Genomic DNA, 15,421 nt, shown 5'->3' with positions numbered 1-15,421 from the left:
CTCTAGGGTGTTAGAAAAAAAATGTTTGGGGGTCGGGGGGGGGGGGGGTTTAAGAGTAGTTAGGTAAAGTCTGGAACCCTACTTTAAATATTGATTGAAATCCACTTTCCCCGTGTGGCATATCGATCGATTAGGTTGTCGACTATAGATTGATTATTGATTATTATTTATTAGGCACTGTGCCTAAAACACACAGATGAGAACAGGGCATTTACTAGTAAGAAGGAGTGGAGCTGGGTGAGGCCTTCCTGTAGGAAGCAAGAAAAAAAATAACCAGGAAGTTATGTGAGATAACATAGACGTAGCTTCACTTTTATTGATGTCTGCGTATACCTCAATGCTTGTAAGTTGATCTGGTTCTTCTTCCTTCTGAAGTCTTCTCAGCTGGACAGTGAGTAATTGTAGTGCATGAAGGAATTGCTTGCTTTATTCTACAGCTAAGGGAAGCTGATCCTCACTATTTGCCATGCTGTCAGCTTATCCAATTACTAACCAAGAAATACTATAAGCCCTTCTTTCCTTAACCCGGAAGGATTTGCCCCCTTAATGACCAGGCCATTTTTTTGCGATGCAGCACTGCGTCGCGTTAACTGACAATTGCGCAATCGTGCGACGCTGTACCCAAATAAAATTGAGGTCCTTTTTTTCCCACAAATAGAGCTTTCTTTTGGTGGTATTTGATCACCTCTGCGGTTTTTATTTTTTGCGCTATAAACAAAAAAATGCCGACAATTTTGAAAAAATAAACAAGATTTTTTAACTTTCTGCTATAATACATATCCAAAAAAAAAAAAAAACAAAAAGTATAAAAAAAATTTATTCATCAGTTTAGGCCAATATGTATTCTTTTACATAATTTTGGTAAAAAAAAACCCGCAATAAGCTTATATTGATTGGTTTGTGCAAAAGTTATAACATCTACAAACTATGGGATAGATTTATAGACTTTTATTTTTTTTTATTGTTTTTTCTGGTAATAGTGGGACTGTGACATTGCGGTGGACAAATCTGACTTTTTGGGGACCAGTGACATTATCACAGTGATCAGTGCTAAAGAAAACGCACTGATCAATGTATAAATGACAATGGCAGGGAAGGGGTTAACACTAGGGGGCGATCAAGGGGTTAACTGTGTTCCCTGGGTGTGTTCTAACTGTGTGGGGGATGGGCTTACTGGGACAACACCGAGATCGCTGTTCTTGATCACTAGGAAGAATAGATCTCAGTACTGTTCCCTGTCAGAACGGGGATCCGCCTTGTTTACATAGGCAGAAGGGGGATCTGCCTCTCTGTACCGCAATTGTGGGTGGCTGGCGGACATCGAGTCCACTGTATCTCATGCACAGACCGACGTACGGGTTTTCACAGTGTACACAGAGACACACAAGTGTTGACATGGGTGTACGCTGTAGTATGTCCATGTGAACGAAGCCTTAGGCCCCTCCGTGCAGAATCCGTTCCGATCAGCAGGGGAACAGCTCACAGATCTCTTGCTGATCGAAGCAGAGTGGGCGGATGACACTACAGAAACTGATCGGACACGGACAGAGCCCACTCAATGGGAGCTCGGGAATAAATAGACTCTGCCTGTCTGTTCACACCCGACTACCCCCTGATCTGATCCAATCCGCCTTAACCGAAGTGGACAGATCCCCTTATGTTTTTTTCTCAGCGGACAGGATCGGACCCGGAGGTAGGCAGGTGTAAACTGACACAAGTCCATTTGCACCCGCATGGTCCACCTGAAAAATTGATAGGTGGACCTGATCAGATCGGTATGGGTACCTGGACCTGATGGCTACGGCTAAGTGTTTCTGATCAGCCGCGGACAGGAAGCCTGTTCAGATCCATGACAGGCTGACACTGTCAGCGGCTGTCCACAGCTGTTCGCATGTAATCACACTTAGATCGATTATCTGCAGTAAGTGGTTGATATGTGCTTGTCGAAATAAGCTGTTTGCCGAAGTATTTAGAAATATTAATTATGCTTAACCCCTTCCTGCTGAGCGTATATGTGCTACTGTGTTTGTGCTGACAGTGTGCTGCACAGTGCCATCCCAGCACAGAGACTGAGCCGTCATGGACAGCTCCAGGCCTCATACTAACATCGCTTCCAACTGTCCCTGATTTGGAGGGACTGTCCCTGATTTGGAACAATGTCCCTCTGTCCCTCTTTCCTCCTCATCTGTCCCTCATTTTGGTCTGATCTATATAGTTGTATATAAAATGCACGTTTTATCTATCCAAAAATGTTTCCCAGTGCTAAACCTTTCATCCAATTTCTAAATTGCTGCATTTGTAAATTTCAAAAGCCAATATAAAGGAATAGTAATAGAAAAAAATAGAATTGCGCTAAATAAACACTGATATACATACATGTACTTTGTACTCAGCAATACATTTCTGAATAAATATCACGTAAATAGTGAACAAATTATAAAAAGTGTCGTAACACCAAACAATGTTGAATAATTAATACTATAAATAATTGAAAATATAAAAGTGAGTCCAAAAGCATAAAATGCCTGTATCACCCATGTGATGAATAAATAAATAAATGTGAAAAGTCCATCAGAAACTGTGCAATCCTTGATAATATAGAAAATGGTGCTCGATTCACCACCAAATGTAGATTGGCCGCTTACCAGAGACCCATGATCCCCCACTACAGAGGATCAGGGAGAATCTGATTAGGAAACTGTCCTCCGGACCATATCCGATAAGTCAACTCCTGAACTTGTTAATAGTGTGGTATCGTATCCAAAACACAGCAACCGGAACATATATATTTCAAACTGCAACTTAATTATCTCCAACTCGCAGATGGATGAATGCACCATGAAAGAAAAAAAGCTCCAATAGTGTATAACCTTAAAACTTTTTTCAATATTAAAATACAATATTGCACTCACATAATCCAGGTAAAATAAAGCGCCTATGCGTCTGGAGCGCCGGCCGGTACGCTCAGACTAGCCTGTCCTGCTTGTAACAACAACAGCGATGAGAGGTGACGCAAGCGCGATGCTCCGCCCTACCACCTCTCATCGCTGTTGTTGTTACCAGCAGGATGGGCTAGACTGAACGTACCGCTGTTGTAAAAGAATAGTAGTGGTAAAAAAAGAAGCACTTGTGGGTTTAACTTTTTTGTATAGTTCTCCTTTAAGGGTGTGTGTCTTATGCCTACATACTTTTGCTAATAGGTGTCCCTCATTCCCTTCTCAAAAAGTTGGGAGGTATGTACTAATGACTGGGAAACGGGAAGACCAGTTCCCCAAAACCTATTTGCCTTTATAGCCTGTGATTGGCTGTCCCAATGATCAGTCACCATACAGCCCACCCTTGTGTTTTTTCCTTCTCTTGAATGGAGAAAGAGATAAACTGGGGTAGATTTACTAAAACTAGGGCACACAGAAGCTGATGCAGCTGTACATAGTAGCCAATCGTCTTCTTACTTCAGCCTACTCACTTAAGCTTTGCCAGTAAGCCCCCGTTCACACCTGTGCGAATTGTCATGCGATTTGACAGGTCCAAATCGCACCCTTTTGTTGGCACGGAAACTTTTCAAATTGTTGCCACTCTGACTTTGCGGTGCCACACCGATTTAAAAAAAAGGTTCCTGCGCTATTTTTTACGATTTCAGGCACGACTTGCATAGACATCTGTGCATGAAGTCGCACAGATGTCAGCCAAGTCACACCTGAAGTCGCACTGACCCGTGGATTTAAAACTGTGCGACTTCACTTTACTTTTACATTTCAAAATCAGATTCAGTGTGAATGGGGGGTAAAACCTAGAAGCTGATTGGGTACTATGCACAGCTTCACCAGATTCTGTGTGCACCAGTTTTAATAAATCTCGTCTATTGTGTCTTCACACCGTTTTACTGCTGCAGGGCGTCAGCTGTGCTCCAGATCACATATAAATATACGTGATCATGCACTTCCACCTGTCCCTTTAACTGGCTCTACCAGAGCTTCCTTTTCAGTGTACTAAGTGCACAATCATTTTCCGACCAGATAGTAGATAAAGATTATGGTGCAGCTCTAAGTGCAGAGCAGGGAGGCTGTTAAAGGAGCCATGGGAGAGCTGCTCTGCTTTCACTTTCAACTACAGAAGGCTGAAAAAACCTGCCTTGGCACCTTTTCCTGGCCAGCAATGTACAAATGCCTCTTCCCCTATGTTGCTTGACAAAAGTGGCCGTAATGGGTAGCAGTCCCCCCATCCCCGACATCACAGCTTGGATTTGACAGGTGCAGTCCCTCTTCGTGGCTGCACAGTGCACACCCAGCCGGCTTGCTCGCCAATCCCTGGTTGTGCTGGATGTTCACACAACTTTAGGTCCTATTGATTAACATATAATCAACAGAATTGTGCGGGACAAAGTATAATAGGGGACAAAGCCCCGTACAGCGGGACAGAGGTGTAAATGTGCAAAAGTCCTGCCCATTCCGGGATTGTTGGGAGGTATGGGTGTAGACCATTTCATTACCTTATGGGGCCTGACCTCAAAACTCCCAGGATGTTGTTAAGCGAGGCCTAGCTATTACTGTTCACCTTCACCAACACAGGAGCAAACACTTTCTCTGGCTCAAACCTCCTCACATGTATTTTCTCTCCCCTGATGCCATAGTTCTAAGCTCAGAGTCAGAGAGGTCACTCTTGTGATGGTGGAAGTGAACAGCAGGGCTTTTTTTCAGCAGGAACGCAGGGGAACGCAGTTCTGGCACCTCCAGCTCTGAATGTATGTAATGGCTGCTGGGGGATGTATTGTTGCTTGAGAGGATCTATTTTTACAAGGGGAGAGTCTATTGTTGCTGGTGAGGTCAGGTGTCGCTGGTGGGGGATCTATTGTTGCTGGGGGGCTCTTATGCCCATCATTTACGGAAGACATCTACTGTTGAGGGAGAGGTCTATTGTTGCTAGCCATTCAGACTCTATTTTTGCTGGGGGTGCTCCATTGTTGCTGGCTACAGGGGATCTATTTTACTTCCTATCATTAACAAATGACATACAAATTACTTAGCACCACAAATTGATACTTGGTTCTGTATCCATTACTGAGAGGTGGGTAGGGGGTGGGACCAAGGAACGGTGCTCAGAGGTGGGACCAAGGAACGGTGCTCAGAGGTGGGTAGAGAGTGGAACCAAAGAATGGTGCTCGGAGGTGGGTAGGAGGGGGAACCAAAGAATGGTGATCGGAGGAGTGTAGGGAGTGGAACCAAGGAATGGTGCTAAGCAATTTTGCTTGAAGGTGGTTTGGGTGGTGAAACCAAGGAATGGTGCTCGGAGGCGGACACAAGAGGTGACTCGGAAGGACGGAGTTCCTGCACCTATTCTCTGAGAAAAAAAGCCCTGGTGAACAGTAATAGTAGGCCTCACTTAGCAACGTCTTAACAACATCCTTTTTCAGGTGAGGTCAAGCTTCATGAGGCATGTAACTGGCCCACACCTATAGCATTGTTCAACTTTAGTCAAAGATGCACAGTTTGTTTTTATCTACAGATGCCCTCCGGTGAACAGCCAGTTTTTTAGTATAGGAGAACCAACCTGTTAAGTGGCTCAGTCACCACAACTCAGGCTGTATTCATACAAGACTGAACTTTGCATAAAAAGGTGACACACCACATAATAATGACTGCGACAAAGTGCAGATAGATGGGGAGCACCACAGATTTTTTATAGGAACCCAAAACCTAGAAATCTAGAAGGTTCCAAGTGACCAGCTCACCTGCCACAACAGGTGCAGAGACAGGGATTAAAAAGGCCACTGCCGCAATCCCATGAGGGAAGGGCGGACCTTGAAAAAGGTACCCCCCTTTTCCCATTTAGGCCTCATTCGATAGGCCCACACTGTCTGCACTTGGGCCCAGATGTTACCTTAAATTGGGGTTCCCAAAGCCCCCCTTACATCAAAGTCCACAGGGCACCCCCTACATCTGAGTCCCGCTTACCTAGTTGTACTCACTCATTCGGAAGCAGGAGAGAAAAGGGAGGAGGGGGGAGACTTCAGTCACAGAAATTGGATGGTGAGCCCACTCACCTAGGGATGGAGGCTCAGGTATCGACACCTTTCATCCACGATATGTCTGCCGGTTGCCGAGATTCAAATTTCCAGCCCACACATCCCTTTTCTGAGGCACAGAATGATGGGGATTGCAGTGTGAGTGGGCAGACAGAGGGGTAGAGGTTGGAGGAGGAGAAGGAGATCTAGCCCTCTCTCCTCTTCAGTCCATGTATGGGGCCCGTGCGCTCCCCTATGAACGCGGCAGTTGTGGGTATTCGGTTATTTGGGGAGTCACAGTATATTATGAATATTGTGTCTGGGTTTCAGGCAGTCTGGAACCTGGACACACAATTCAAAACCCGGACTGTCCAGGTGAATCCCAGACGGGTGGCAACCCTAAGTGAGACACCGCCATGATAAGCAGAGAAAGGATACACCATGATAATGTTAGCAGGATTGCATTTTATTAAATGTACAACTAAACCTACACATCTTTTCTCCACACATCATGGTGATATTTCACCACAGTTGGAGAAAAGTTTATGAAACAAATTTATCATGGTGATGTACTTTAATAAGCAGCAGTGAAATATCACTACAATATGAGGAGAAAAGGATGGAGAGACTAGTGGGGAAGGCTTTTCGAGGTGCACACAGACATCTGTTGGAAGAAACCTATGATCCTCAGAGAAAGAGTCAAAAGTTATTCCTCACACCCAAATATAGAAAAAAAATAGATAATCCCATATTAGTATGATTATGGATAGTTTATTATTAACAATTTTCTATTATGAATGGGCAGAGAACACACCTTTATGACCAGAAAATGGACAGCTTTTCTGGCGGCACACCACAGCACTGCATCACATGTGCATTGGTTATGGTTTATTAGAATGCCATGCAGAATAAATGGCATGACATCGCACCCATGCAAGTGACAAACATTGCAATAACGCATGTAATAAGGCACTCGTTTCTGCAAACACAAAAGTGTGAACTGAGCCTGATCTCTGCGTCCATAGGAAAGCATTGTTGTCCACTTTTCATCTGTGGACATGTAAATGGGATTGAAATGGGGAGAATTTGGTGCCGGTGAAGTAAACACGTGGCATAACGAGCATTAATGCACATGTACAATCGTAAACGGGCCCTAAGTAAATTTGGTGCAGTAGTTATACGCAGCTAAAAAATTTGTTGCTTGTAAAGCAATGGGGGTTATTTACAAAAGGCAAATCCACTTTGCACTGCAAGTGCAAAGTTCACTTGAAATTGCACTGAAAGTGCACTTAGAAGTGCAGTCGCTGTAGATCCGAGGGGGACATGCAAGGAAAATAAAAAACAGAACTTTAGCTTGCACATGATTGGGTAATAAAATCAGCAGAGCTTCCCCTCATTTCAGATCTACCCCTCAGATTTACAGCGACTGCACTTCCAAGTGCACTTTCAGTGCAATTTCAAGTGCACTTTGCACTTGTAGTGCAAAGTGAATTTGCCTTTCGCAGACATTTCAAGTCTCCCGCATTTCTGCGGTGGCTCCCGCACACCCGCAAGCGCCTCCCGATCTCCAGGGAATGATCGGTGTGGCGGGGAACAGCTGTGAAGACCGACTTTGTCCCTGCAGACGTCTCTACAAACAGCTTCCGCTCCTAGCATCCCTATCAACACTAAACAATCTGTCCTTGTAATTAGGGCTCTGGCTGGTGGCCATTTTGTAGTGGATCAAATTCCATTGATTTTAAAGGGAGAATTCTCGAACGCTAGAGAACACACGTTCTTCTTGTGTTGAGTCTCCGGCCATTTTCCTAAGAAAAACGCCTCCTTACAGCATAGGACAATATATCTATATATATATATATATATATATATATATATATATATATACACACACATACACACTGTTTATGTTTTTACTTTATTTCAGAGCAGATTATATATATATATATATATATATATATATATATATATATATATAATCTGCTCTGAAATAAAGTAAAAAACAATATATATATATATATATATATATATATATATATATATATATATATATATATATATATATATATATATATATATATATATATAATCTGCTTTGAAGTAAAAACATTAACAAGTGTATGTGCTGACATCTCACCAAAGCCCCCCAGAAAATATAAAAAAAATTGCAAAAAAATTCTAAAAAAGTGTAATAAAATAAAAAACTACTGACACCACTCTCCCCTGTCCTACCAACACTGTCCACTGCCCCAACCCCCTCCCCCCAAAAAGCATTGTGAAAACAAATTAGGAAACAAATTAAATTGTAAAAAAAATCAATTACTAAAAATAAAAAAAATGACTGACACCGGCCACTGCCACATACCACCCACCCCCTTCCCCAGAAGCACTGTGGAAAAATATTAAAAAGGTGATTTAAAAAATATTTTGCCGCGGGGGGTTGCGAGTGCGAAGCGCCACCTCCCTGAAATGAGTTTACCACCTCCCTGAAATTAGTTTTTGCAGGTTGGGATGTCTGCTTTCGTAAGTAACCCCCACTGTCCCTCCTGGTTTGTCTGTTCACCAAGAAACAGTCCTACAGGTGATAATGAATTCCCCCTGAGGGTCATTGGAGGAGGAAGCAAGGAGATACACACTGCAAAGTACCTTATTGGATGCTTTAAAGCACAAGCAATCCTGCCGTTATGCTTTATTCACAAATAATAAATAAAAAGTCCTTCATACTTAATATATGTTAAGTTTAAATATTTCATATGTACTTTATATTTCCATTGAGAAGGAGTCGCTAGTGAGTTTAAACTTGTAAAAAAAAATGAAATAAAAACCTGTCCTCAATACCACTGTAATTTAAACTTTTCAAATGATGACCTTGGGAAACACTCCAGCACTGTGTGTAAATAAAAAGTGCCTCTGAAGCAGCCGGTGAAACTGGGCTGGCTTTCTCCTGTTTCCTGATTTCCACAACACTCCCCGGGATTATGATTGTAGACCTTGGATGGTTACGTTCATGGACTTTGAATTATCTTTGCTGCAATATTTGACGTAACTACATCTAAGGACTTTGCTTTAATTCATGAGTTCCATTATATAAACTCAGACCAATGGCTGGATTACATGCAGTATATTGATGATGCCCATGCTGCATGGTGCAAAGAACTACAGCTGTGTCTACTGGGGGGGTCTACTTCATCCTACAGAAACATTTCTTGCTCCATTTATGAGGATTTGTATGTGCCATAGCCAATACGGCTTAATGGGGCAATGAAGTGCTTTGAAAAGCCATGCAGAGAAAGTGCTTCTGTGAATCTGTGTCGCATGGTGGACTTGTCGTTAAATTGCAGCTGCTTGCATTCCAAAATTTTCATAATGATAATGGATCCCGGAGCTTCCACAATTGTGGAGTAGGACCTTTGGGATATAACAAACACCCTGACACTTGTATAGGTCCTGAGAGGATCTCATATACACATTAAGACTTTATATGCTGACGGAGAATTCCGTTTATGGTGGGGTGCTTATTAGGAGGAATTAGGTCCAGATTTTTTATACATATTCAAGGGCCTTATGAAGAGTGTGGGAATCAGCTGAGTTTAGCTCATGGAGGAAACTACTTTATCACGGCGACGTACTGTGATAAGCAGCAGTGAAATGTCACCGCGATGTGAGGAGAAAAGGTTGGAGAGAAAGCAGGGAAGGATTTTCAAGGTGCACACAGGAATCTGTGAGGAAACCTATAATTCTGAGAGAAAGGGTCAGAGATTATTCCTCACATATATATAAAAAAAAAAAAATAAAATACATAGAAATCACCTCTACACAGCCATAATATTACAATAAAATATATGAGAGGCAAATGTTTTTTTTCACATTTATACAATATAGGATCAGGACTTGTTTACATTTCAAACACTTTTGTAATAACCTCTGTATCCAAGTTGATGCAGCTGTTGCAAGCAGCAAAAAAAAGTTGCTGGTTAAACTGAATGTGTACCTCAGCCCAATGTACCTCCCTGCATGCCACTACACTGTAATGGCATGCAGGGGAAACACTGCAGAAAAATTTTGATGTGGGGATGTGTTGTAACAATGCATCACACACCCCTACACAAAGTACGCCAGTGTGCATGTGTTTTAGCATGCAGGCTGGTATGAATAAGCCCTTGAAAAAAAAAAAAAAAGAAGAAACACTGATGCATTGTTACAATGCATACAGCACATGCGTTATATGCACTATAGGATGTGCCTGCTGCTGTGAGCAGGCCCCAAGCGCATTTGGTGCAGCAGTTGCAAGCAGCAAAAAATTGTCACTTGCCAAATTGAATGCGTCATGCATTTTTTTAAATTCACCTGTGCTCCACAATACAGACCTTTAGATCAGTGGTCTCCAAACTGCGGCCCGGGGGGCGGATGTGGTCCTTTACTGGCTTTTATCCAGCCCTTGGGGCACTATTCCCTCCATTGACACTGACGATGAAACTTAATTCCTTTTATTGATACCAACAATGGGCTATTCCTCCCACTTATGCCAACTTTAGTGCACAATTCCTTCCATTGACACAACGATGGGGCATAATACCTTCTATTGATACCCACAATGGGCCACTATTCCTCCCACTGACACCAACAATGGGCCACTATTCACACTATTAAATGGTGAAAAGCTGGTGATAAGCAGGGATAAGACTTTTCACAGCTTATCACGGTGATAAATCCCTAGTGAGATGTTTAACCGCGTAAGGATCACCCTCTGTACATTTACTGCGGCAGGGCGGCCCTTGAGAGCAAAATCACGTACCTGTACATGATTCCCTCTTCGGAGTCTGTGGTGCGCAAGCCAATCAGTGGGTCCCGCAGACACGATGTCCACCGGGAACCTGGCGATCGTTTGTAGAGAGGCAGAACAGCAATTCAAAGGCAGACCGCCATTCTGCTAGTAAGAAAGACAGAGATCTTGTGTTTCTGCTAAGCAGAAACACAAGATCTCTGTTTTCCTCCAGTGTTAGCACTCCCCCCACAGTTAGCAAGCACTCCCTAGAAGCACACGCAACCCTTCGATCGCCCCTGGTAACCCCTTCCCTGCCAGTGTCATTTATACAGTGTCAGTGCATTTTTTTTAGCACTGATCACTGTATTGGTGTCACTGGTCTCCAAAAAGTGTTACTTGGTGTCAGATTTGTCTGCCGCAATGTCGCAGTCCCGCTATAAGTTGCTGATTGCTGCCATTACTAGTAAAAACATTAAAAAATGATAAAAAGTCCATAAATCTATCCCATAGTTTTGCTTTCACTGAAAAGGATTCAACACGTTTTCAGAATGGATGAGCTGCAGAGCGAGCAACTCTCTTTGGTCTGTGTACTCCAGCTGAATTTTCTGCTGGCACCAGCAGCCATTATGCGCATGGACCTATGTGCCCATACAGCGTAAAAATCAATTGTATTTCAGAGCCCAGGAGGCACAGGTGGTGATTATAGCCTGTTGCCAGCAGCCTGCTGTGTTTTTCGAATGTAGAAAGTCCATGTTGGGGTTTTACATCACTCTAAGCATAGGTCCCTGTATACAAGTACCACTCTGATTTGTGTACAGCCAGAACATTTTTCATCCTGTCCTTGATCTTTCTTGACAGTCTGCTGGCAATGGGCTGTCTGTACCACCTCTGCCTCCTGGGCCCGAAATACACCACCTGTGTGCATGAGGCTTACAGTGAACCTGTCAGTACCATCATATATAGGGCCTTATTAACTAAAGCAGGGTAAAAACAACAATAAGCTGCAAAGTGCAGTAAATCATATAAAATAAAAATATAAATAAATAAATAAAATAAAAATGTTACTGATCTTGTGTTTACTAGTCAGGGGCGGCCCGTCCATTAGTGGTGCCAAGACGCCACCCCCTCTCTCCAGGCCACCCTCTATGTGCAGTGGATAGATTCATGCATCCATGGCCGCCACGGCCACCCCCCATTCATGCATCTGGGCCCTTTCAGGACGCTGGGCGCATGAATTAGAGCGGCCAGGGTTTTTTTTTTTTTTTAAGCACCTGATTAGAGCCAGAGGCTCTAATAGGCTTAAAAATTGGGTGGGCTTGGTTCGCAGAGAATGCGACCGGAGCCCACCCAGGTGTGTTACAACAGTGAATGAATATTCGCTGTTGAAACACTGATCCACAATCCGGCCAATCGGAAGCGGGTGTGAGACCCCTTTTCGATTGGCCAAAATGAGAAGGCTCCCGATTGGCCGCCGTGGAGGAGGCAGGAAACGGAAGCCGCCACGATGACCCATGGAGAGCAGGAGAACGGGAGGCCGCCGCCACCGGTGAAGGGGTAAGATCTACTGACCGACGGGGGGGTGGCATACTGTTTGCCGCCCCCCCCAAAAAAATTCCACCAGCCGCCACTATTACTAGTACAAAATTTCCTATGTAATGATCAGTAAATACTTGCGTAAAATTGTCCTATCTTCTTTTTTCCAACACCTGCACCTGGCATACATGTATCTGTATGCCATCAATCGCAGATTTTTTGGATTTTGGATCTTAACGCAGTGCATGTTTACGCACCTGTGTGAATGTCTCCATTGAAAATAAAGCACCTGCGTTTAAATCTGTAACTAATCAGGGATGGGTGTGCAGCCCCCAAGGCAGACAGTGTGCGTTCAGGGTGGTGCGCCCATCCCTGCACGCCTGTCAAAGTCAAGTGTGTGGGTGAGTCTCTATTTTTGAGGTTTTTTTCACGCATTGTTGAAAAAACATTTTAGGTCTGAAAAATACATAAAAACCCCATACATTATGTATTTTCTGAAAACAGACACCCTAGAGAATAAAATGGTAAACTTGGTATAATATAACAGATGAGGTTCCACAGAGTCAAACCTTAAAATTTTGCACACTCATTAAAACAACATCAAACTTTGGTACCTCATATTTTCCTTTCCTTTCCTTAAAGCCCCCTACAGGTTATCAGTTTTGAGCTAACTGTAAATAATGGGCCTAGAATGATTGATTTCACTCCAGTGTGCCCGGGCATATGTAACGTGTATCGCAATTGATGTTTTCGTTCATAGGCGCCCCTCATGTATGTATTTATGTGCGTGTATGAAATGGTTTGGGGGAGGATTAATGTACTTGGAACTTTTATTTTTTTACACTTTTTACATTTTTTTTTCACTAAACTTTATTTTTTTAGGGGACAAAAAGTCCACAAAATGATGATTTTTTTTTGGTGATAGTTTTTTTTTAATGAGCCATTGTGGGTGTAAAAGACCCCTGATGTCACACCTGCCCTCCAATGGAGGTAATGGAACGCAAATCACGCTCCATTAGCTTTTTTCCAGCCATACTGGCATGCAGAGCATGGCGTTGTGGGGGTGGAAATTAGGGGACCTGCACTTACAAGGGTGTGTGAAAGCAATCGGCGATCGGGCAGCTGCTGAATCGCTTCCATCCGACAGTTGACGTTGGCTTATCAGATTTACACACGCTACTGCTGGCTGCAGGCGCCGGTAGTGTATGGAAAATTCCCCACCGCAACAAATGTAATGTATACGGTGGTGGCGGTTAAAGGGTTAAAAGTACAATCTATAAGAAATACATAAGCTAAAGTATGTCAAACATAACAATGAACTTTTCTTATTTGCTCTTATTTTTGTCTGTTCAAAATAGGATTGAAAAAGGCTTGTTAAATTTGTTCAAAAATTGCAAAAACATCTGCTAATCCTGCCGCAAAACATGTGTGCTTCTAACTTCCTGTACGCTCTGTAGCACTGTTGTTAGAATTATTCCCAGTTGTCTCTGTGGATTACAGAACGTTTAAATAAAAAGAGATGGGAAGATTTCTGTAGTCCTAACCTACCCTTGACATTTTCCACTTTTTGTCATGTTACAACCAAAAACATAAATGTATTTTATTGGAATTTTATGTGATAGACCAACACAAAGTGTCACATAATTGTGAAGTGGAAGGAAAATGATAAATAGTTTTCAAAATCTTTTACAAATAAATATGTGAAAAGTGTGATGTGCATTTGTACAGCCCCCTTTACTCTGATACCCCTAACTAAAATCTAGTGGAACCAATTGCCTTCAGAAGTCACCTAATTAGTAAATAGAGTCCACCTTTATGTAGTTTAATATCAGTATAAATACAGATGTTCTGTGAAGCCCTCAGAGGTTTGTTAGAGAACCTTAGTGAACAAACAGCATCACCAGACAGGTCAGGGATAACGTTGTGGAGAAGTTTAAAGCAGGGTTAGGTTATAAAAAAAATATACCATAGCTTTGAAACATCTCACAGAGCACTGTTCAATCCATCATCCAAAAATAGAAAGAATATGGCACAACTGCAAACCTACCAAGTCATGGCCGTCCATCTAAACTGACAGGCTGGGCAAGGAGAGCATTAATCAGAGAAGCAGCCAAGAGGCCCATGGTAACTCTGGAGGAGCTGCAGAGATCCACAGAGTGGCAAGAAGAAAGCCATTGTTGAAAGAAAGCCATGAGAAGTCCCATTGTCAGTTTGTGAGAAGCAATGTGGGGGACACAGCAAACATGTGGAAGAAGGTGCTCTGGTCAGATGAGACCAAAATTTTACTTTTTGGCCTAAAAGCAAAATGCTATGTGTGGTGAAAAACTAACACTACACATCACCCTGAACATACCATCCCCACTGTGAAACATGGTGGTGACTGCATCATGTTGTGGGGATGCTTTTCTTCAGCAGGGACAGGGAAGCTGGTCAGAGATGATGGGAAGATGGATGGAGCCAAATACAGGGCAATCTTAGAAGAAAGCCTGTTATGCCGCGTACACACGACCGGACTTTTCGGCATCAAAGGCCCGACGGAACGAATCCGTCTGACAATTTGATCATGTGTGGGCTTCACCGGACCTTTTCTATCGAAAATTCCGACGGACCTAGAAATAGAACATGTTTCAAATCTTTCCAATGGAGTCGATTCCTATCGAAAAATCCGTTCGTCTGTATGCTAGTCCGACGGACCAAAAACGAAGCAAGTGCAGCTATTGGCTACTGGCTATTAAATTCCTCATTCTAGTCCGGTCGTACGTCATCACATTCGAAACGATTAGACTTTGGTGTGATCGTGTGTAGGCAAGTCCATTTCGTTGGAACTCCGTCGGAACTCCTTTGAAAAGTCCTTCGGAGTTCAGTCCGACGAGAAGTCCGCTCGTGTGTACGCGGCATTAGAGTCTGCAAAAGACTTGAGACTGGGGCGGAGGTTCACCTTCCAGCAGGACAACGACCCTAAACATACAAGTCAATAGACAGTAAGGAGGATCAATTGTATCTGCTTTTAAGCATATAGTCCTCATATGAACTTCAAAGATACATAGTCTATATGGCAATATGTTAAGACAAAATATTGAAGACTTATATAGACATCTTGACTGAAAATCCGCTCACTACCACCA

At 43.0% G+C, this 15,421-nt stretch overlaps 1 protein-coding gene across 5 annotated transcripts in view; it reads left to right on the top strand.

Moving 5' to 3' along the window:
- Nucleotides 1-15,421, top strand: part of CALCOCO2 (calcium binding and coiled-coil domain 2) — a 137,349-nt gene that overhangs the window by 14,766 nt on the left and 107,162 nt on the right. For 2 of the 5 annotated variants that reach the window (XM_073608054.1, XM_073608049.1), the window contains exon 1: nt 249-343. The exons of 2 other annotated variants lie outside the window; for them this stretch is intronic. In XM_073608054.1, the coding sequence (XP_073464155.1) occupies nt 320-343 (24 nt within the window). In that variant the 5' untranslated portion in view covers nt 249-319. Of the gene's footprint in view, nt 1-248; nt 392-15,421 lie in introns of those variants that run through there. One more of the 5 variants, XM_073608052.1, reaches the window with a different exon arrangement.

The sequence above is a fragment of the Aquarana catesbeiana genome, linkage group LG12 (genome assembly GCF_042186555.1).
Source record: "Aquarana catesbeiana isolate 2022-GZ linkage group LG12, ASM4218655v1, whole genome shotgun sequence".
In the NCBI taxonomy this organism is placed as follows: domain Eukaryota; kingdom Metazoa; phylum Chordata; class Amphibia; order Anura; family Ranidae; genus Aquarana; species Aquarana catesbeiana.
The sequence above is the reverse complement of the archived record's forward strand: the minus strand, read 5'-3'. Positions and strand labels throughout refer to the sequence as shown.